Source organism: Akebia trifoliata, chromosome 8 (assembly GCF_017979445.1).
Source record: "Akebia trifoliata isolate Shusen 1 chromosome 8, ASM1797944v1, whole genome shotgun sequence".
NCBI classification, from domain to species: Eukaryota; Viridiplantae; Streptophyta; class Magnoliopsida; order Ranunculales; family Lardizabalaceae; genus Akebia; species Akebia trifoliata.
In genome coordinates, this window is record NC_141382.1 from 39,147,506 (window position 1) to 39,172,806 (window position 25,301).

The following is a 25,301-nucleotide window of genomic DNA, read 5'->3' on the forward strand; positions in this document are numbered from 1 at the left end:
CAACTGTCCCTATGGAACGAATTCGACTTCCCAAAGTTTTATTTTAAATATTTGTTCATCTGCAATCTACATCAAGTTTATACAACGATCAAATTTATCCTAAAATGATGGTCGAGCCTTTCTTCTATCATCTCTAATCTTTTTATTAATTGACCCACCATAATCATTTAGGCTTCAAACATTTCTGACAGTCTCTTTTTCATGCAAGTATAACTCTAGGATAATTCAGAAATTGCTTCTATTAACCATTCTATCTTGTTAAATTTACTCGACTCAGGTAGATCATCCCTATAAGTTTGACTTCTTGTCATAGGTCCAGTTGAACTTCGACTTCCTTTTCATTTTTTTTTTTATTTGCAAATTCAGCAACCTTCTGTTTATCGTAAACAAAACATTTATCAAAATAAGGCAAAAAATTGTTCTTACGAAAGTATTAATTACTACTTTAACCCTAGATTTGGTAATGGACACCATTTCGATTACTAACATAATAAACCTAAAATCTTATCTTAGAAAGCTCAAAGAAGGTTTTTTTCACTAGAGTTTTTTTTTATTACTTTTTTTTATGCGTAAGCTGGACTTGAACCCACGACTTCAAGGTTGTCTTTGTAAAACCCCAAATTTTTGATTCGTATCTCGAGAAAAAATAAATAGTTAAAATTTTGAAAAAATCTTGAAAGTGGGACTCAGGGTAAAATTATAGGATTTAGTTCTGACCATTTTTAATGAAATCTAACCTCACCATTGGATTCAAAATGATTGAAAAACATATTTTAGCCTGTAAACACGCTCAAATGCAAGTTTGAATATAAAAATTACAAAATCCTCGATTACCGATTCGAACCAAGTTAAAATAGTGACTTTTTGCTAGAGTAAGAATTATTAAGATTTAATTATACCATTGGATTCATAACAAAAAATTATTGAATATGGACTATTTATTTGTCATTTTTGAAGATCAAGAAGTCAAATTATTGTCAAAAATGAAAATGACGTCAAGTTTAGAAGTCACCTCGGGCCAAGAATGTAAATTTTTGTTAAAGATAAAATTTATAGAAATCGACCAAACCATTAGATCCGAACAAAAAATTAGATGAAATAGAGTATTCATTTGTCAGTTTTAGAGTCCGGATGGTGAAATTATCGTCGATCAAAATAATAGACGAAATACTGATTTTGTTCCAAATTTTATATAAAATAAAATTTTGATTTTTTTTATTACTTCGTCTTTTCCAACTCATCCAACAGCCAACGAAAGTTTTTTTTTTAAAATTTATTTTTTTCTTGACTTCAACCTCAGATCCACGACAAACGGCTCGCCGTCGTCTACCGACGCAAAAAGAAGAAACGTCCGCAGTCACGTTATCTACAAAACCCACCCAACCTCTTTCCATTTCACTTTTTCTTTCACCTCGTATCATCTAAAATCAGTCGTATATTTATATGGTGGTTTTGAAACTTCGACCTCGGATTTCGCCTGTTTCGGGGTCAAACCTCCTTCCACCACAAAGGGGAGAAAAGACGACGGCTTCGAGATCTTCGAAACCACCGAGTTAGATTCAAAAATCAGTCGTCTTGAACTTCAAGCCATCTCGATTTTCGTGTCGTTTGCCTCGATTTCTGCGCTCGCGCTTCGATCCTTTCGCACAGAAATTGTAAGGAACTCTCAATTTCTATTAGTAATCGTAGATTGTGAAAATTTCATTTAAGTTTTTATTAAAAATTTATGGTAAGTTTTCAAAAATATAAAATTTAATCGGTTATTTCAAATTCACGCCAGAACTTGTTATTTGATATGTTTAATTGTATTTTTTAACAAATTATATGTGGGTAGGATATTTCAACGGACTATTTCTGTCAGTTGGGTCTTGTGCACAACTCGGACCCCATTTTGATCTAAGTGTTGTACATTTTTAATATTATTGATGAAAATGAATTTGATAATTAGAAAAAAATGATTTAATATTCAATGAACTCAAAGTTGATGAATATCAGAAAGTGGATATTTTATTTGAAAGATTGAAAATGGTAAAAATCAAAAAAATAAAAAAATGATATGAAACGATAAAATGTCAGAGTCACACCCGAAAGGTGATGTCTACATTTTACATTGTTGTGTTGTGTGTAGGTTGGTGAACGGATATCTAGGGATAATGTTACTGGTTGCATGTTTATTTACTTTTTGTTAGCGCGAAGCGTTGTTTACTTTTCCGTTCTATAATTTATTTTAGGCCGTGTGGCACACTTGCATGGTAGGAAACTAGATATCCATTCTCAACATTGTATTGTTAATTTTTTTTTTTTAAATGAAAATAATATATATATATATATATATATATATGGGTCGGGTTCCTGCAACACACATTGCGACACACATATAGTCAACGTGTTTGTCTTATATGGGCAAAAATATTTGGAATGGGCTGATTTTTTGTGAGGATGATCTCTGTGATGAGGGGATCATCCTGGCAAAAATCATCCCATTCCAAAACTTGTAACCCCATCAAAATTGATTTACAAAAACTGGACGGTCTATAATTCTTTAACAAAAATTGGACAATCTAGAAGTTTCATAATGAGCTGATTTTTGGCAAGGATGATCTCCTCACCACAGAGATCATCCTCACAAAAAATCAGCCCATTCCAAACATTTTTACCCATATAAGACAAAACACGTTGTCTATATGTGTGTTGAAATGGTTGTCGTTTGAACCTGACCCTATATATATATATATATGTAGCTATTTGTGAGTTGTTAAAGAGTTAGTGAATGCCTGAAGGGATAGTGCATCATATCATCTGGAATGGTGTACTATCCTGGGATGTACGGTAGGGACCATCAAACTCATACATGGTATGGGATGCGTATGAGAGTGGAGTCAGAACTAGAATCCGGATTTATTCCTTTCTGTCTTTACCAATGAACTTGTAATGTAAAGGTGGTCGTATACAAATGGTTTGTATATTTGGGAATCACATGCTAGCCTGATAGGCATAGATGAAGATGATTAGTCAGTGATCATTAACAATTTATAGCAGTCGAACATTCTGACACAGGGAAAAGAGACCCATTGCTTATGATCACGTCAAACGGCCAGCCTAAGCTGGTCAACCAAATGTGGTAAGTGCAGCGACAGGCCACAAAATCAAGAACTAAAAGCCATAAAGAATTGTAACATCATGTCCCGACTGGGAGTGATCTAGTCGTGAATCCCAACTCTCTAATTCAAATACTCCATCATAGTGTATTATGTATCATAGTTTAATCAATTAGATTTGTACATAAAGAAAATGATATAATGAGTACCATTGATTGATGTAATGTCAGTTTTAAAATGTTTAGTTGTTCATCCCTGATTATATATACCAGTTAATCATAGTTTATTCTGTAAAATTTTATATTGTTAAAATGATTTAGTATGCTTATTCGTTCATACTAGAAGGGGTTATTGACAGAAATTGTTTGTTTCCTTACTGGGTAACCATTGTTACTCACCATTTTCTTCTCCATTTTTTTTAGTTTCAGATCCGAAGCTTGGCGAAACAGGTGTAGAAAACAAGTGAGGATCATCTGGTGGGTCAAATAGACAATCAGAGTTCGTCACTTGGTGAGTATTGGGACTACATCTCCTAGTAGTGTCAGTTCGTCTAGAGGTATTTTGGATTCTGTATTGAGTGTTAGGAATTTTGTTAGAGTGAGGAATCTCTGTATAATCTTGTATATAAATTTTCTTCTTCCGCACTCTGATCTATCGTACATTATTAAACGTATATAGGCTTCCGCTAGTATTATATTTTGTTTGTTTATATGCAGGATTGTATGTCGTTTATCAGGTGCAAATTGAACGCCTTGGAATACTAACATAAACAGAGGAAACCATGCCGAAATTTCGAGGTGCCACCTAGTACCTCTGGATCTGACATGGGGATTTGTGTTAGCGTTTGGCGAGGCGCCACAACCTTGCAATGTGTCAAACCAACTGAGTTATGGGTCTATGCCTTTTTTTCACCTAAATTGAAACCCCAATCAAAGATCTTAGAAAAAAAAAAGTTGAAATGGAGTGGGTTCAAAAGATAGAATGGTCAAATCAGTACATATATATAGTATAGAGGTCTAGTCTTATTTTCATATTAAAATTTGTAGGTTTTAATTTAACCAAAATCGATCATGGACCAATCGAGGCCCATTTAAGTCGAGATTTTCACTCTTCCTTCTTTTCTATAGATTTGGATATATTATTCATCATATTTTTTTTTTTCAAGTAAACATTCATTTGCAATTATTTATCTAATCGGTGACACAAATTTAGCAAAACCAGTTCTTATTTTACTAGATGAAGGAAGCAGATTTCAAGTACCCAGATTTTATCAAACTCACATCAATCTGCACCATGTGTTTGAGGGAGTTCGTAAATGAATACATCTCGGGGTTTGACCAGATTGGCTGTACTAAATTGGCATCGATCCGATAAGATCTTAATTAGATTCAAACCCAGTCAAACATGTCACATTAAGCTCCATATCCATTCTTATAAAATATGGCATCAAAATCGGGATTATCCAATAGGAAATCAGATTCCAAAAAACTGAATTAAATATGGGCCATTAAACAATAACCTAGATTTGGAACCCCACGGGGTTGGCTCAATGGCAATTTCAGACCGATAAGCGGTTAATACCTGTAAGTCATGAGTTCGATACCCAATATGAGCATTAATTCCTCAGGAGACACCTGCGAGGGTGCACGGTCACTTACTTAGTGTGTGTGATGCGTGGGCATTGCACGTGCCCCAAGATTAATCCTTGGACAAGACTATGGTCTATGGACTAGGCAAAGCCCAGATAGGGGCCCAGTCCACTGTCTACAGGGATACACGGTTATCAACAAAAAATAATAATAACCTAGATCTAGATTTGAAGTTATCCGAATGGATGGGATTTTATATTCGATATGTTCATTGACAACCCTAATTAAGTTGATGTAGGGATCTTCAAGATGATGGTTAAAATGTACAAAATTACAAGGCAGATCAAAGGAAAAAAACTGATGGATGGTGAATATCGCATTTGGGGAATTGTTGGAGACCAAGGGTTCTCATAACAAAGTAGCTTAAGAGAAGTTCTGGCGGGAGCGGATCTTCTGTAGTAATTTGTCCTTGTAGTTGTGCGTAGTGGATATTGACGGTTGAAATAGTGCCACATCAAGAAAAAAAAAATCTGTGTATTCAAAAATTGAAGTTCTGGGACCGTCCATTTTCGAAGCTTATGATTAGACTCAAAAATTATTTTTTTTCAATTTTTATTTTTTGAATCTGATCTACAACATGATCCTTACACGTTGGAGTGTTGGATTTTCTATTCAACTTGTCAATGTCTTCCATTTAAAGTTCAATACTGGAAACTACATGGAAGAAGTACTTCAGAGGATCCCCCCCTCCCCAGTTATAGACTTGGTACCATTTTTAATTTTAATAACCTAAGCGCGTTCAGTTTGATGGGTCAAAATGAGTCGGTGACGTAGTTGTTTATTACCTACAGCTTAAATGTGGGGTAGGATTCATTTAGGTTGAAAGATCTCACGTTTAACATATAAATATTACTGTGCAAATTTATAATATAGTAAAATAATTGGGTATCGTGGTGGCTGGTTTTTCTTGTTTTTCTTCTAATGTTGAAGGGTTATAATTACATGCTTGCTTGCATGATTTGAAATGTTTTTAAATCTTACATGTTTCCCAACTTTCTAGACATAGCTTTAGAAACTTCCACCTTCTTAGTTCAAACTTAAAATACAATTTTTTCTTTTGCAAAAGTAAATAAAAAATAAAAAATAAAAGGGACAGTTTGAGTTGACCATTTTGTTAAAACATTATATTTAGAGTCTTGTAGGGGTGACACAAAGGGAGACACAAATGATACAATGACGTGATGGGGTGCACAAAACCGTAGATGTTTTTTACACATAACTGTAGATGCTTTTCAGCGAGATAGGAGTAAAAAGCATTTACGGTTATGTGCGCCCCACCACGTCATTTATGTCATCCCTGCGTCCCGTATGTGCCATTCCAGCGTTAGTGTTTTATTTATGCTAAGCAAGGAAGTGATTTGATTAAAGAAAAAATATTTTACAAGCATTAATTACAGGAGCATACCCCTTACATTACATGAAAGGATGGGAGACCTAGAAAGTCCTCCCAAGGAGGCGGATCTAACAAAGCTTGGGAATCTCTTCTACAGTTACAGATTTTAGAAATCTTATACTCTAAAGCATAAGCTGCCAAATTAACCAAAAACAGCGGAGTTTTCTTCTTTTCACACTTTCTAAAACCAAACTTCCAGTCACCAAATGACGATAATATTTTGGAAGCCCTCTAGTTAAAATGAAGGTGTTAAACTTACTAAAGACTTTCTTATTTCCCCCAACAACATTCAAAAGCTTAACCCTAATAGAGATATGTTGTATGCATTATAATAATGTGCATGAGATACGCTATATCAATGCTATGGTGCATCTCATCACATATCTTGAAGATATGAGATTTGCATCAATTAGGTATATTAAAATATTAGAATGATTGATTGTCTTTCTGTATTGGTGGATGTTTCAATCTATATGAACCGAATGACCAAATATAATCATCATCCAAGAATTCTCAATAAAAATCAGATTTCTTCATGATATCAAAGCTCAAGCTCCATTGAGCACATCAATCTTGGTGTGTTAGTTTTCGACGATGGCGGTGGGGCCATCGCCGAACTTAAATCATTTTTTTCTTTTTATTAGTATTTTATTTTTATTTTTTTCAATAAAAATCTCACTTTTCTTTATGTTTCTATAAATCTCTCTACTTTACAAGTTAATACCTCACAATCTCAATTTTTATTTTATCTAAAATCTCTTTATTGAGTTCTTGTATTTAAATCACACGATCCATATTTCCATGCTTTTGGGAGAGATCATGACAAATCTATAATCTAGTAGGCCACCGGCTCTGATAGACTCAAAAATGAGCGGGATGCAATAGTGATAGATTTCAGAGACAGAAAATGCCATCATCAAGCGTGATTGGACCTTGCGACGATTCATCTTCAACTTCATCATGAGATAAAAGGTTAATATGTTATGTAATCAATTGCATAGTCTTTATCTAAAGAACCATGCAATTGCGGGAGAGTAATAGAGATAAGATGTATGCATTATAATATTGTGCATGAGATATACTATATCAATGCTATTATATATCTTGAAGATATTAGATTTGCATCAATTAAATATCTTAGAATATTGGATTGATTGATTACCTTTTTGTATTGGTGGATGTTTCAATCTATATAAACCCAATGACCAAATGTAATCATCATCCAAGAATTCTCAATAAAAATCAGATTTTTTCAAACCCTGGCAGCAATGTCTTCCAATCAACCTAAGCTGAAGAATCGGCAAATGTGTGCATGAGATTGGATTTCATTGACTCAAGGACCACCTATCTATATGGAACACACTTAACAAATTTTAAAAATTCTGTGGGGGCAATAGCAGTGAATTTTATTTTCGCCTTTGTTATTAGTCGTAGTAGATTGTAGATCCTTACAATATTTAAAAATTCTTGTGGGGGCAAATCCCCCATTGTCCCCACTGTAAATCCAGCCTTGCATGTGGATGTATAGAACAAAATTTTAAGAACCCTGAAAGAAAAAACAATTAAAAGAATATATGTTTATCTCAGTTAATCAACACAGTTTAAATTTGGAGTTCTATGACTGTCCATTTTTGAAGCCTCGATTTGGACTCTAAATGATCCTTCCCTTAACCATATTGTGTTACCATTGTTATGTTAATACTATGAAATTATCACTCATTTTTCTACGATGGACCACTGGTAAAAATTGGTTACTAGTATTAGCCTAGACAAGTTCATACGCTTGTGAAAGTGATTACCCAAGAAGCTGGTTCTCCATGTATGAACACAACTCTTGTTTTATAGTACTTGAATGAACAAATAAACCAAATAAACAAACATCAGCGCAAGAGTCTTGTAGTAAGAAATCTTTTTATTTCGAAATGTTATCATAAAGTCAAGTAGGCAACATAAATATGATGGCCGATCCCTTCATTTCACTTTTTAATCAATTTTATCAATAACCAAATTGTACAAATACACTACATGATCACAAATTGTGAGGCATCCCTTCTGAACTCCTTTATTTCCAAATCTGTTCTTTATTTCAGAATCGAGTGGATAGAACAATGTGGCTGACTGACAACATCAAATTTTTCCGTTCTACGAACTGCAAGAAAAAAAATTTAAAAGACAACAATAAAGAAAGGAGACAATCATAATCATATTTCATCCAAGGGAGATACTTAGATGAAATAAATAATAGTTATGTCTAGTATCCCTTAGGAGGTGGAGGGGGAGATGTATAGTAATATGGTGGGGGAGGTGATGGGGATGGAGGAGGAGGTGATTTGTAATAGTAAGGAGGAGGGGGTGATTTTGTTGGAGGAGGAGGAGATTCGTAGTGATAAGGAGGTGGCGGTGATGGCGAAGGAGGAGGAGGTGATTTGTAATAATATGGAGGAGGTGGTGATGGTGATGGAGGTGGTGGTGATTTGTAGAGATATGGAGGAGGAGGAGAGGGTGATGGAGGTGGAGGAGACTTGTAATAATATGGTGGAGGAGGTGATGGTGATGGGGGTGGAGGTGATTTATAGTAATATGGAGGAGGAGGTGATGGAGATGGAGGAGGTGGTGATTTGTAGTAGTAAGGAGGTGGTGGTGAGGGTGATGGTGGAGGTGGGGACTTGTAGTAATATGGAGGGGGAGGTGACGGGGATGGTGGAGGTGGGGATTTGTAGTAATAAGGAGGTGGCGGCGATGGTGATGGTGGAGGTGGAGATTTATAATAGTAGGGAGGAGGTGGAGATGGTGAAGGTGGAGGTGGAGACTTGTAATAATAGGGAGGAGGTGGCGATGGTGACGGTGGTGGTGGTGACTTGTAAATGTAAGGAGGTGGCGGTGATGGTGATGGTGGGGGCGGGGACTTGTAATAGTATGGAGGAGGTGGCGATGGCGATGGTGGAGGTGGAGATTTATAATAGTAGGGAGGAGGTGGAGATGGTGAAGGTGGAGGTGGGGACTTATAATAATAGGGAGGAGGTGGCGACAGTGATGGCGGTGGTGGTGACTTGTAAATGTATGGAGGTGGAGGCGATGGAGAAGGTGGTGGTGGAGACTTGTAAATGTAAGGAGGTGGTGGTGATGGAGAAGGTGGTGGCGGAGACTTGTAATAATAGGGAGGAGGTGGCGACGGTGATGGTGGTGGTGGTGACTTATAAATGTAAGGAGGTGGCGGCGATGGAGAAGGTGGTGTTGGAGATTTATAGTAGTAAGGAGGAGGTGGGGATGGAGATGGTGGGGGTGGAGACTTGTAATAATATGGAGGAGGTGGGGATGGTGATTGAGGGGGTGGAGATTTGTAGTAATATGGTGGAGGTGGTGACTTATGGTGATGGTGATGCCTTGGTGGTGGTGGAGGTGGGGATTTGTAGTAATACTTAGGAGGCGGCGGCGAATTATGGTGGTATGTCGGGGGTGGTGGCGGTGGAGACTTATAATAATACTTATGAGGAGGTGGTGACGATGGTGGTGGTGGTGATTTGTAATAATAAGGTCTATTATCTGCCACTACGTTGGTGGCTAACAGGCAAAATGCCAAAGCCAAAACAAGAGAAAGCCCTAGCCGAGCCATGTTGGCCTACTTCCAATGGTTGCCCGGCCTGTTACCACCACAATTCTCTCAGATCAAAGAGAGCTATATAGATTTAGTTGCTTGTGAATTGAATTTGAGAGGGTTCTAAGCCCTTTATATATTGAACCCTTCAATTTCCAAACTCTTGATAAACTAATATCCTTTATTTTTATTCTTAAACTATTGGATGTTTGCTTCCAATAACTCTCCCACTCCATTGATTTTTTCCAATTAAGTAGACAAAGAATAAGTCAATGGATTTGATATTAGGGGGAGTAGGTTGGATAAGGCCGGCTGATCATGTTTTTTATTCAAATTAATGTGGTTTAGTGCGACCAGTTCCAGCTTCATCCGGCTTCTCAAGTTTCTATTCCTTGATGAAGTCCATGATCCATTGATGTTACAGCTGCAATCATAATTGTATTCTATTATTTGTTTCTAGCATGGACCCTCTAATATCAACATTATAAGATAAACCTATTTTAACACTTAATTATATATTTTTCAGCGTTTGAACTTTGCTTCGGTAGATATCTTGAATCCAATTGGTGATCAATCATAGGCATGCACTTAACAGCTTGCACAAAATTTGAGAGTGACAAATGGCAGAACCCTGGACCCATAATCTCAAATTGTATCAACCATGGCAATTTTTGTATATCAGGAGCACGTGCCACACAAACACATGGAAATGAACTCATGTTCACTCACAATGCCGACTATGTAAATGCGAAATCCAATGATTGAGATTTATCTTAGAGATACGTTATGTATTTTCAAAATACATCTTTTATCCCAACCATTGAATTTCATATTTACACGGTTGGAATTGTGAGTAAGCATATGAGTTCCTTTTTCATGAGTGGATTCTGGCCCATTACGTGAAAATTGGAAAATTCGATAAGAAAATTCCACGGGCCAGGGCCCACTAATTTTGGAAATCAAATTTCGATGGCTCATGGCTATTGAAAATTGTTATGTTTCCTCATATTCGATGTCTTAGAGCCATCGAATTTCTCCCATTCTTCATTAATTTGACAGTTTCAACATGTCGAAAATAAAAATTCAACATCTTGGTCCATCAATTTTTTTGAAATTCGACAGTCTTGGGCTGTCAAATATGGGTTTTTTTTTTTTCACATTGTAACCGTATACATAATAGGCTTACTAGGCAAATAAGGGATTAGCTAGCGGTCATTAGAGATGAAGATGGGTTCAACGGGATTTGAATATAGGTCGTGGGATCAACACTCTTCAAGCCTTAATAACTTGACAATTTTCATTTGGGTAATAGACTTGAAATTGTAGGTTGTTTTAAAGTTGCCAAAGAGAAATTTTTACGGGAAACTAGTGTTTCAAGATTTAAATGTCTCAGAGAGGTAATAAGAAAATTTCAAAATATAATTTCTACCTCAATGTTAGCGAATAATTCTAATGTCATTAGTGAGCGTAGGCACTGCGACCAAGCCACATTAAAAATCATCTAGCGTTCATTCATCTTTCTTTTATTTTTATTGTGTTTGTGATTAGATATATTGAATTTCACAACTTCTTTTTTTTTAATCTTGAACCATATCTTTAGTCAAACATGTCAAATGCGTGTATGTGATCATAACCAACTGATTAATGTAGGTCTTGTTTCGAGTGGGTACCCCTTGAATCAAGCAAAGTTGGAAACCATTGGTCGACGAGGATCGACATGTTAAGGGGATCATGTGGGTATGATATATGGGGGTATGTTCACAAGATAATACACCTAAGATGTATCATGTATTATTTCACAAATAGAATTCTTCACCATTAATTTGGGTAAGCTATACTCATATATTCAAACTAGTGTGCAAGATTCTCATTTCCCACGTCAATGCTTTGATTTTAATAAGTTACTCTAAAAATGGGTTAAAAATCTTTTAGCACTGCGATTTAATATATAGAGTTGAAGATAATTTTTTTTTTTTTTTTTTAATGTTCTATATAAATAATCTGATAAATTAGTGTAACAGCTGGAGGTTGACATTTTTCCCCAGTTGTTAGGTTTCTAGAAATGTATCATAAGTTTCGGATTAGAAAATATATAATAATATTAAATTGAAGAAAAAAAAAAAAACCAAATTGAATCAGCTGGAGGTTGACATCTTCTTGACTAAACTGAATAGCCTCCGTTTACCACTTATAATTTGGAAATGAAGTTATTGATTTTCCCCTCAAGGATCATAAATTGAGCATATCGAGCTTTTGCGGAGTGATACAAGAGACACATGCATCCCCAAACCAAAAACACCAACTAGTGTGCCCCAATTAATGTCCCTTGCATACATTATTAAAGGCACAAGAAAAACAAATTTTAGAGAAACCATCTTTTTTTTTATTTTGATAAAAGTTAAAGAATTGAAATTAATAATGGATTGTACTCACATTTTATCTTCCTTAGACTTCAGTGGGATGAATTATTAAAAATAGAGAAATTTACCAACTCATGAATGAAAGATCTTGAAATTACATTAACAATACCATTTCAAAAGTAATTACTAATGGTATTTTTTACTGATTTGGCAAATAAGTAGCATATTTTTTACAAAAGATAAAAATGAATAATGTAGAATAGCGAAATATCTATTTTTCCGCTACTTCACCAAAAGCATATAAATGGTAGAAATTGAATATGTGATCTTAATTAATTAGAAAAACTGATCAGTTATAAAGATCATTTAAAAACAAATATATAGTAAATTACAGTTAGGCATATGAGCCTCATTTAAAACTATTGTGCAATCAGATTAAATTATCATTATACCCACACAACAAAAAAATTATAAAATAAGAACAGATATTTAAAACGACATTAAGCCGTTTCTATTTAAAAATGGTATTAAACCGTTTTACCTTTTAAAGCCGTCTTAAACGTCCAAATTTCCGTCTCTTCTATTGGAACGATCCGGACTCTCTCTCTCTCTCTCTCTCTCTCTCTCTCTCTCACACACTCACAGTTGCTCCCTCGATCTCTCTCTCAGTCACTCTCTCGATCTCATCTCTCTCGATCAACCTCTCGATCTCGTCACTCTCGACCGACCTCTCCATTTCTCTTTCACGGTCTCTTTCGATCGATCCCTCGATCTCTTTCTGTTTCCCTCGATCGATCTCATGTTGAAAAGAAATTACCTAAATAGTCATGCAATTCTAATCTGAGAATTGCATGATTTTCTATTTTGGGAAAAACATACATTTATAAGTTTCTATTTTAGAAATCTCACGTTTTAGCAATTTTCCAATTCGGAAGATTTTGTTTTTTTCCATTTGGAAAGTTCATGCTCATAGATTCTGAAATTGCTAATTCAAAAATTCGATCTTTATGGAGACTTTCTATTTTGGGAGGATTCGGTTTATAAACTTCTAATTTTGGTAACTCCTTATATATTTTCCAAATTCTAGATTAGGAAAATTCAAGTTCCTAATTTAGAAATTTCACGAGTTTCTATTTAACAGTTTTGGTATTTATGATTTTTCCTACTTGGAGAATGTTGCAGGAGTTTTTTATTTTGGATAATTTGAAAATGTTGCCATGTGAATTTTAAAATGTGAAAGGTGATACAAGGCTTTTTCAAAGTTCATTTTTTCAAAATTCAAGGAACAATCATGTAATAATTGAAGGATTTTAGTCATAGGATTTGTTTGGCAAACACCACATAAATTGATGATGATGATTGGACTGTAACCTTAACTGTAGTCTTTGTATGTTGACCATAGGATGATTTTGGATCGTAGTAGAGACCGATCATGTTGATCGAGCAGGTTCAGTGCCTAACACCTTCTAAAACCCGTAATCTGACCCCTTACCCATCTTTCTGATTCGTGGATCAACCCATATCCATTTAGAGTTAATTTTGGTTCCTAGACCTAAACTAGGTGACGACTCTCATTTCTCAAAAGTCCACCATTAATAATCGGACCCCTATCCACTATTTAGTAAAAATGGGTCGAGACGATTTCAGTATTATATTATTCATTTCAAATGATGGATTGTGTACATTGATTAACATTTGCCAATAAATACTCTATAGAGCAGTGCATTGCATTTGACCCTTGACTAAACACATATTAAGAGTACATAGTGTGTAATTAATTCGTATAGGTTTTATTGGATTTATGTGACAGTTCATTTATGATCTTTGTACTTTGTGCAGGGAGATAAAAATATTATTAAATTTGATGGTGATCACAACTCCTCAAGGCCACAATTTTATTATGATTCAGTCTCCATTTTCTTCTACAATGTCCTTCACCCGCCCCAATTTTCTTCATCACTTTCGAGTAAGCTTGAGAAATATTATGATTTGGGGAACCTGAAGGTTGGTGCTGGTATGGATGAGGTAATTTCCATCAAATCATTTAGGGTCCTTGAAAATCTAAGTACTGATAATGCGTCTTTATAAAGTGATTCACTTTCTATTAAAGTGAATTTATTTTTGGATTCTTAATAACTAAAAGAGGAACAGTACTAAACGTAATGCGATAGTAGCATGTTTTGTGATATAATATCTGTCATGATATCTTAACCATTTGAACTAATATAGAGTTACTCTCCGTTGTATTAGTCTATTGTATGAGATCGTCACTAGTCTTCGTACCGCGAGTGCTGATGCTGCAAGCTCATCGTCAGCACCTCCTAGCATTTCAACTGCAATATCTGTAGATGCTCTTCTTTCTGAAATTGCACCAATTACAAATGTCCTTGTACGTTTTGTAGTTTCTGGTTTCACTTTTTTTCCCCAGTCAGTCGGTTTATTAACATCTTCTTTCTTCAATTTTCTTAATTTATAATTTTAGGATTCCCTTCTTGATCAAGATAATGCTAATAATGATTTGGATGAGAACATTGGTGATGATCTGCCTCAATTACAGGTAATCTTATTTGATCCATCTGAGATCTAAAACTGAATCTGGTTGGTGATTTCCCTCTCATGAATTGATTTCCCAACTCCCAACCTACAATATTTTACATGCTTTAACATTCTTTGATATGGCTTCTGTGGACGTTTTTGTTTGTTTGTTTGTTTGAGAACCCCTTACTTGTCTTTAACATGACACGCATGTTTCTTAATCAAGGACTTCAAGGCCAACAACCTTGTTGGCATTTGATAAGGAAGAATTTTTTGAGAAGAGAAGAGAAGAAGAAGAACAGAGGTTTGGGGAGTAATTTGTATTCAAGCTCATGGTACTTTATTTCGTTGAGGAGTGAATCTAAATAGGCCACAATTATTACAACAACAACCCCAGATAATAGGGAGAGCTTTCAGCAACTCCAACTAGTGGAATTGAATACTAGGAGAGCTTTCAGCAACTCTGACTAGTGGAACTAAATACTAGGAGAGCTTCCAGCAACTCTTTACATTTAATAACTAACTACTACTTGACTATTTCAATTGCAAGGAAACAATTAATAAATTAACAAAAGAAAATATCTCAGCCAACTTCCCCAATCTTTCTGTGTGCAACTTCTAAACAGGACCAAAGCCACATTTGCAAGTCATGCAAATGGGGATTCTTATCAATCCATCCCCCTAAGAAGGTCCTTGTCCTCAAGGCCGAATTTTGGATAAGTTTTGGCGAAACGCCACAAGTTCTCCCAAGAAGCATTGATCGGTTGTAAAACTTGCAATAGAGATGCAGAGATTAAGATTAAGAAATGGACTTTGGGTAAGTCGAATTCGTTCCACAGGGACAATGAGGATTCACAGATTCATTCGGATAAAAATGCCAAAACAGAATTGGAAAACAGATTAGTTTTAAAAACAAAACAAAGTTGTAGTAGAAACTAAATTGAAATCTAAACAGAAAATAAAGATTGAAATTCTAAGAGAGAAGGATTAGAGAGTTCAATGTAGCCTTTGCAAACCATCCACAATGCAGATTAATTCTGAATCTAACTCAATCCATGTAGCAAGTCATTGCTCATGGATCGGAAAGTGGAGCCGTTTAATCAACGAAAGTAACTAGAAGTTATTCATGTAAATCCTAATCTGATTGAGATTGCTTAATCTATATTCTGATTCTTCACAGAGCATAGCCATTCTTGAACTTATCTAAGTAATGGCTATCAAAGTTGAATCAGAAATATAAGCTAAGGGATCTAATCAAAGAAGAATTTACAGAATATTTAACAAGATAAGCAAGAATAATGAATTTGAAACTACATTAAATGGATGGACTTGCTCTGGCATTATTGAACTCTCTAAGGAGATTCTAGCCACTCATTGCAAGATTCATAATTGCAACAATTAATAAAAAGCAAAGAATATGGGTGAAGAAGATGAAGACGATGATCGATCCGAAATTCTCCTTTTATAGCTCTTCCCACAATTACATAAACAATGAGTGGTTCCTCTTGATGTTCTCACTACACTCAAGATCTCACTCAAAGGAAAATTGCAGAGAATTACAAAGAGGAGAAATCAAAACTTAGAGAAGAAGAGAGCAAGGAGAAGGACCCTTCTCTAAAATCAACCCTCAAATTTATAATGTTCGTATTCGGGCAATCGGGTTAACTTTTCGGATGATTCGCTTCAAACTACCCATTTAGTTACAACCACCGAAGCTTCTAGAAGCTTCTGTGAAAATCTCGAGGGCAAATTCCTCGAGATGACCGCGGCGTGGTCATGCCTAGCCACGGCGCGGTGACGTGGCGCCCAAATCGATCGAGATTTTTCTGGATGCTTCCTTTCGGCTCGTGTATTGTAACCGTAATTGTTTCGCGATTTGTTAGCTTCCACGTGCGCTACAATTAACACTAATATATCATTAGCTCTATTAATTTGGATAAATAAAATAATTTTGCAATTATTTAAATGAACTAACATTTATGTAATGGTAATCTTAGTGCAATTGTGGTCCCAAAATTGAATAATTGGGACCTTATCACACCCCCAAACCTCAATTTTGTTAGTCCCGAGCAAAACTTAAATCTAAACAACTCCTCTTTCGTGAGGTTCCCGACTGCATTTAGCCTATGCAGTAAGCCCTTAAACCCCTAGGTTACCCCTAGTGGACGAGTTTGACTCGTGAGGGTTTGCAGTGAATATACCCACAAAATTCTAACATTTTGAAAGATAACAACTTCGAAATTATTGTATATAATGCCATCACACCAATTTTCAGAATCCAGTCAAAGGTCTATTTGAGTAAAAATTCTTTTTATTCCTCATTTTCAGAAATATCTTGAGTGTGTGCACAAATTTTTCTGATTGTAACATAAATTTTTCGGAACAAGGTTTCCCTTCTTAACTACTAAAATGCATGGGTCTGCCTAAATTCTAACTCGAAACTGAGCCTCCTGTCTGGAATTGTGAGAAGTATGGATGTTCACTTTAATACCTTTAAGGGGCTTTATCTGTGATATTCCAGTGTACTCACGTTTTTACCATTGACGGCTTTCACCCTACTGAACTATTTTGGTCCCATTGGACTCTTTTTACAATTTGCACTTTTTCAGTTCTAACCTTCACATCTTTCTGCTTTTCTTTTCAACCTTTTTCACGCTTTATCATTTTCTGATATTCTTTTTTCAAAAAGTAGGTAGCCCTTTTCAAGGTACCCAGTCTAATCCTATGGTTGCTGTCTCCAAAAATATCAACTACAGTTCTGTTTTTCTTCTATTCAGCCAACCAAAGGACAAGGAGGTCAAAGTTCATTATTTTTCAAGCTTTCCCTCTCATTCTAGACAGTGAAGAAGACAACTCTTAATCCAAAATAACTTTTTCACTACAATCAGAAGTGGCGTGAATTTTGTTTTTCAAAATATCTTGTTTCTGAGGAATAAGAATTTATAAACAAATTGGACATGAGCCTGGTTTAAAAATTCATATGATGGCAGTACATATAAAAATTTTGATGAAGGTATTTTTGAAAAATGTACCGAAAACAATGTAAAAATTTTTTATTTATTTTAATTGAAATGTGCTATCCACACCCCCAAACCTAAATTTAACATTGTCATCAATGATTAAAGAGTAGAGGTTTAGAGTACACCTGAAAGCGGATGTCATTACGTTGCAAAAGTTGTAGGTACAACCAAAAGAAATGTTCCACACAGGGTGTAAAAGTGAAAAGCACACTACACAGGGTGTACACCTGAAAGAAAGTTAGTGAATGTAGAAAGAATTGAAAAATAAATCCTACATGGTCACACAGAATATGTACAAAAATCAAGGGTTGCCTCCCGAAGTAGCGCTAAGTTTAATGTCTTCAGCCAGACATGGAATTAGAGCTAATCCTGGTACACAGGATTACTCAGAAATGAGTCTTTTTCTGATGGATGAGGGAGAGCCTAAAATGGCTTCAGCCTTTGGCCATTGACTTGGAAAATATTTCCATTGGCTGGGTTGAGTACCTCGATGTTTCCATGAGGGTGAATATTGTGGATCAAAAATGGTCCAGTCCAACGGGACTTTAATTTCTCTGGAAATAAATGAAGGCGAGAGTTATACAGGAGCACTTTCTGGCCTACGTGGAAAGATTTTCTCTGAATGTGCTTATCATGCCAGCTTTTCATTCGATCTTTGTAAAGTTTTGCGCTATCATAAGCATCATTCCTTAATTCTTCCAACTCAGTGAGTTGGAGTTTTCTAAGCTCGCCGGCCTTCGCTAGATCAAAATTTAAATGTTTGATCGCCCAATAAGCTCGATGCTCAAGTTCGACTGGCAAATGACAAGCTCTACCAAAGATTAACCGATAAGGGGACATTCCTATTGGAGTTTTGAACGCTGTTCTGTAGGCCCACAAGGCATCTGATAATCGTAAGGACCAATCTTTACGAGTCGGATTGACGGTTTTTTCAAGAATGGTTTTGATCTCACGATTAGAAATTTCGACCTGCCCACTGGTTTGTGGGTGATACGGAGTAGCTACCTTATGAGTGATTGAATATTTGCGCATCAAGCTTTCGAAAACTCGGTTACAGAAATGTTTCCCTCCATCACTAATGATAGCACGAGGGGTACCAAATCGGGCAAACACAGTATTTTTTAGATTGAACAACAACCTTATGATCATTCGTTCGACAAGCTGTGGCTTCAACCCATTTTGACACGTAGTCGACTGCGACTAAAATGTATTGGAATCCGTGTGAAATGGGGAAGGGACCCATGAAGTCAATGCCCCAAACATCGAAGATTTCGATGATCAAAATTGGTTGTTGGGGCATCTCATTTCTTCGACTGATTTTTCCTAGACGTTGACATCTATCACAAGATTTAGCAAAGAGATGAGCGTCACGAAAGATTGTGGGCCAATAAAAACCACACTGTAAGATTTTAGCTGCTGTTTTCTTTCCTCCAAAATGTCCACCACAAGCATGATTGTGGCAAAACTCGAGAATCCCACTTGTTCTTTCTCATCAATACACCGACGAATTATCTGGTCTGGACAGTATTTGAATAAATACGGATCATCCCAGAAGAACCATTTGGCTTGGGTGAGGAAGCGCAGGCGATTTTGTTTACTCCAAGAGGTTGGAGTTTGACCTGTCACCAGGTAGTTGACAATGTCAGCGTACCAAGGTGTGTCAGAATTAGAAACTGCCATGATTTGCTCGTCAGGAAAATTTTCAGAAATCGGAAGAGAGTCAGAGAGAGTTTCAACTACTAGCCTAGATAAGTGGTCTGCAACCACATTTTCGCATCCCTTTTTGTCTCGAATTTCGAGATCAAACTCTTGAAGAAGAAGAATCCATCGTATCAACCTCGCTTTTGCATCCTTCTTGGCAAGAAGGTATTTCAGCGCTGCGTGGTCAGTGAAAATGACTACTTTGGACCCTATAAGATAGGAACGAATTTATCTAAGGCAAAAACTACTGCTAGTAGTTCCTTTTCCGTGGTGGAATAATTGAGCTGGGCATCATTAAGCGTCTTGCTGGCATACTGGATGACATGGGGGAGTTTGTCAACTCGTTGCCCCAATACAGCACCTATAGCGTAATCGGATGCATCACACATCACCTCAAATGGGAGATCCCAATTGGGTGGTTGGATAATAGGTGCTGAGGTCAACTCAGTTTTCAGCTTCTCAAAGGCGGATAAACAAGCGGTAGAAAACTCGAAAGAAATGTCTTTGGCTAACAAATCACACAGGGGTTTTGAAATTTTTCCGAAGTCTTTGATGAACCTTCTGTAAAACCCTGCGTGCCCTAGGAACGAACGAACTTCTTTCACAGTTCTAGGTGGAGGGAGATTTGCGATGAGATCGACTTTGGCTTTATCTACCTCAATTCCTTTGTGGGAAATAATGTGCCCTAGAACTATCCCAGAGGTAACCATGAAGTGACACTTTTCCCAATTTAGCACGAGGTGCTTCTCTCGACATCTTTTCAAAACTAGCTTTAAATGATTCAAACAGTCATCAAAACTCGACCCAAATACAGAAAAATCGTCCATGAAGACTTCAAGAAAGTCTTCGACCATATCAGAAAATATACTCAACATGCACCTTTGAAAGGTGGCAGGAGCATTACATAGCCCAAAGGGCATACGTCGATAGGCGAAGGTCCCAAATGGACAGGTAAACGTTGTCTTTTCTTGGTCTTCTAGGGCTATTGGGATTTGGTTGTATCCCGAATATCCGTCAAGAAAACAGTAATAAGCATGACCGGCTAAACGTTCAAGCATCTGATCGATGAATGGAAGAGGGAAGTGATCCTTACGTGTCATCGTATTCAGTTTTCGGTAGTCTATACAAACTCTCCATCCGGTTTGGACTCGAGTAGGTATGAGTTCATTATCCTGATTTGTCACAACTGTAACACCCGACTTTTTAGGGACAACCTGAACTGGACTAACCCATTTACTATCCGAGATGGGGTATATAATACCCGCATCTAAAAGTTTGATGACTTCTTTTCGAACGACCTCTTGTAACACCGGATTGAGTCGCCTCTGTGGTTCTCTCGATGGTTTGAAATTTTCCTCAAGATGAATTTGATGCATGACCACAGAAGGACTGATGCCTTTGATATCAGCTATGGTCCACCCAATAGCTTCTCGATTTTCGCGCAGAACGTCAAGTAACCGATTTTCTTGTGATTTTTCTAGAGTAGGGGAGATAATGACTGGAAAAGTTTCAGCATTACCCAGAAATGCGTTTTTCAGCGTATCAGGCAATTGTTTTAACTCAAGCTTTGGAATTTCTTCCACTATTAGGGATGACGAGAGAGAGGACAGACTCTGAATTTTTGGTTGCCAATCCATCATAGGGACAGATTCAAGAAGAGAGTTCACCTCCCTGATGGATTTCTTAGTATCGAACTCAAGGCCGAATTGGCCAAAATACTCTTCTAGCGGATCCTTGTTCTCCACTTCCTCAAAAGTGCTACTGACCAGGGTGTCGATCATGTTGACTTCTTCCAAATCATCCATGTCAGTAGATTGAAACTTATTTTGGAAGACATTCATTTTGACCTTCATGTCCCCAAATGATAGGGTCATGATACCATTGCGACACTTGATGACTGCATCGGAAGTGGCTAAAAAGGGTCTTCCTAAGATGACTGGAACATGAGAATTTGGGTTAATGACAGGTTCAGTGTCAAGAACCACGAAGTCAGCAGGAAAGTAGAAATCCTTCACTTTGATAATCACATCCTCCACTATTCCCTTGGGAATCTTCACCGATCTATCTGCTAGACTCAGAGTGATATCCGTAGGTTTAAGTTCACCTAAACCTAATTGCTGGTAGACTGAGAAAGGAAGAAGATTCACACTAGCCCCAAGATCTAATAGACATTTCTCAATCATCGTTTCTCCAATGTGCACAGAAATTGTAGGACAGCCTGGGTCCTTGAATTTAGGAACAATTGTCTGCTGAATCAGACAGGAAGACTGGGCTGTCATCATAGCCTCTCTTGGCACAGGAGTTTTTCGCTTCACTGTGGTGAGATCTTTGAGAAACTTGGCATATGAGGGAATTTGACGAATTGCGTCAAGGAAGGGAATATTTATTTGAACATTTTTGAATACTTCTAGAATTCCTTCCAATTGTTTTCCCTTTTTGTTGTCTAGAAGTCTATGAGGGAACGGAGCTTTGGGAATGATTACTCGACTTTCGAGAGGAGGAGGTGTTTCCTTAGACTGGTCTTCTTTTTCTGTGGAAGGTGCACTAGAGGTTGTTTCTTTGGATAGAACCTCCTCAGGCATTTCAACTTTATTGTCCACCAATTTGCCAGATCGTAAGGTGTGGACGGCTTGGACAGAACTAGAGGGACCTGCCTGACTATTGATTTCATACTGTCCTCTTGGAACAGTTCCTGCTGGATTTGGCACAGTTTGACTGGGAAACTGGCCTTTGTTTTTCTCTCCTATGGATGAAGCTAACTGACCCATCTGAACCTCTAAATTTTTGATTGCTTGCGCAGTGACCTGGTTGGTCTGAGACTGGTTCTGGGTAGTTTGGATTTGTTGCTGTATGAGTTGCTGTTGTTGCTTTAATATCTCAGCCATCATTGATTCCAATGCTGAGTTTGTTTGAGCAACAGGAGGAGAGTAATTGGTCATAGGGTCGACAACGATCGCCCGTTGATCAGAATTTTGAGGTGAAGAATAGGATGGTTGCGGAACCAAAGATAGGTTCGTACCAGCATGAGTTTGACGATTGAAATTTTTCTGAAACCCTGGAGGACCTCCTGATTGGATAGGTTCACTTTGTCGATAGGAAAAATTGGGGTAAAACTTATTATCGGGATGGTACGTCTGACTATAGGAGTTAGGAGTGGGTTTCCTATATGTGCTGTAATTTCCAACAGCATTGGCTTGCTCTGACTGCGAGAGAGTCAAGGTGGGACAATTCTCTGTAGAATGATTGAAATTCTCACACAGCTGACATGATGAAAATGTCTCTGTGGCGACTTGCAAAATTGGAGTGGCTTCTTGGAAATTGGATTTGACACTGAAAGCGTCGAACTTCTTATTGAGACTTTGTAAGCTACTCACAAGGCTATTCATGACACTCTTAAGTTCAGGGTCAGACTTAACCTCATACATGCCCGGCTTCTTGACTCCTAAATCTCCTCTATCGAAATCTCCTATGTTTGTGCTCCAATTTCGAGCATTCTCAGCCAATTCGACTAAGAATTCATAAGCTTGATTAGGAGTTTGATTCATGAATTTACCCTGATGCATAGACTCGAGAAGAATACGCTGGGCTGTTGGGAGACCTCGGTAAAAGAAATTAACTAATTGGGCTTTGTCTATCCCATGATGTGGACACTTGACAAGAAGGTCATTGAACCTTTCCCAAGTCTGGGAGAATTCTTCATCCGGTCTTCCCTTGAAGTTCCGAATGGCATTTTTGAATTGTTCCGTCTTCGCCATAGGGAAGAATTTGGCCATGAATTTTCTCGACAACTCATCCCATGTAGTGATAGAGTTGGAGGACAAAGAGTTTAACCAAGCCGCAGCATGGTCTTCAAGAGAGAGTGGAAATAACCTAAGCTTGACATTCTCATCGTCGAGGTGACCATTTTTGAATGTCTGGCATAAGGTCAAGAATTTATTGAGGTGATTGTACGGTTGTTCGCTTTCGAAACCGTGGAATTTGGGCAGCATATTGATGGTGGCTGCCCGAATTTCAAATTGTGCCACGTTAGCGGCAGGTAGAATTATACATGATGGAGGGTTGGCAGTAATAGGTGCGAACAACTCATTGAGTGTTCGTTGATCCTCATGGATGTGATGAGGTGGAAGTGGATGTGGATCCATTTCTGGGACTGGTGGAGTGAGAACGGTGTTGCTTTCTCTTCTAACCTTAGGTAGAGGGTGAGACCTTGTGATCTCCGGATCAAATACAATTGGATTTTTCTGCGATCTCCTACCTAACATACACTACCAAATTGCACACAATAGGAGGGAGAAATTCACACGTGAGAACTGGGTGCCTATTACTAGACAGCTCCTAACTGGTTCAAAGGATTAATCAAAGCCTCCAACCCAAATCTCTGAAATCGGAACAGCCAGTTTAATCTCCAGAGGAGAGGTGGCGCACAATGCTGAGCAAGGGCACTCTTAGATCACCTCTCGTCTTGAATAGACGTAGTCTATCCCCTGAATTCACGTAGAACTACAGGGCAAGATTGCGCTAGGCACTGTTCACGATCAAGAAGTGCAATTGGTGCAACTTTTGATTAGCTTTGCTTAATGAGCTCGATGGAACCTAGAGTCCAGTCTAATCAAATTTTAATTAATTAATTTGCTGTGAATTTGATTTTCCTAGAAGGGCAAGAAATCGGTAATGAACTCCGATTCTTATCTTATGGTGCCATCCTCGTAAGGGTGCCCTTGTTACTAGGTGCAATCCAATGTGTACAAATTAGTCACTCAAAAGCAATACAGAAACTCACTAGCGAGTGATGCGTGAGTGTTTCGAAATTTACCTCCCGTTCTAGACGGGGGATGATCTAATTGAGTCGACTCGGGCCACCAACACCAAACTTGGTGTACGAACCCGAGGGGCTGAGATAGTTTCGTCCCACTATCGTCCGTCCCTAAATCTATTACAATCCGAGCCCTCTCGGATACTATTAAAATTTAATACAAGTTCAAGTTCCTAATACAAGTTGGTTTCTAAAAAAAATAAAATGCAGAGAATTGAAAATTGCTGATCTTCTTGGTGATAGAACCAATTTAGTGGATAAAAATTCCACGTGTCGCCTTCCGTCAATTTCGTCGACTTCCGTCGAGTCCTTCACCTGAACAGAACAAAATTATTCAAATCAGAATACTAAGAAAAAAAAATCAATATGACCATTACAATGTCCATGATGTCAGAAACTTGTCCAACAAAAATCAGCAGAAAATGTTGCCACGTCACCGCGGCGCACCAAGGGACAACCGCGGCGCGGTAAAATTTTGATGAAAATCGATTTTTCAAATTGGAAATGGTTTCTGATATCCTGAGGATTGTAATGAAATTTTTTTCAATTTTTTTTCTGTTCGTTTGGCTTCTGTTTCAAGCAAAACACATTCGGTTCTGTTTCGGAAACTATTTCGGATATTTTCCGAATTGAAAAATGAATCAACTCGCTGTCCCCGGCAGCGACGCCATTTTGATCGGTTGTAAAACTTGCAATAGAGATGCAGAGATTAAGATTAAGAAATGGACTTTGGGTAAGTCGAATTCGTTCCACAGGGACAATGAGGATTCACAGATTCATTCGGATAAAAATGCCAAAACAGAATTGGAAAACAGATTAGTTTTAAAAACAAAACAAAGTTGTAGTAGAAACTAAATTGAAATCTAAACAGAAAATAAAGATTGAAATTCTAAGAGAGAAGGATTAGAGAGTTCAATGTAGCCTTTGCAAACCATCCACAATGCAGATTAATTCTGAATCTAACTCAATCCATGTAGCAAGTCATTGCTCATGGATCGGAAAGTGGAGCCGTTTAATCAACGAAAGTAACTAGAAGTTATTCATGTAAATCCTAATCTGATTGAGATTGCTTAATCTATATTCTGATTCTTCACAGAGCATAGCCATTCTTGAACTTATCTAAGTAATGGCTATCAA

General features: G+C 37.3%; 1 protein-coding gene across 1 annotated transcript; it reads right to left on the minus strand.

Annotated features, from left to right (window-relative positions):
* Positions 1–8,083: 8,083 nt before the first annotated feature.
* LOC147396764 (uncharacterized) lies at positions 8,084–9,830 on the minus strand. The gene has a single exon (XM_086449470.1). It carries the CDS (start codon positions 9,751–9,753, stop codon positions 8,392–8,394), a length of 1,362 nt encoding a protein of 453 aa, XP_086305596.1. The 5' UTR covers positions 9,754–9,830; the 3' UTR covers positions 8,084–8,391.
* Positions 9,831–25,301: the final 15,471 nt, after the last annotated feature.

Coding starts and splice junctions, on each gene's coding strand:
- LOC147396764 (XM_086449470.1), bottom strand. CDS start 9,753: ATGGCTCGGCTAGGGCTTTCTCTTGTTTTGGCTTTGGCATTTTGCCTG.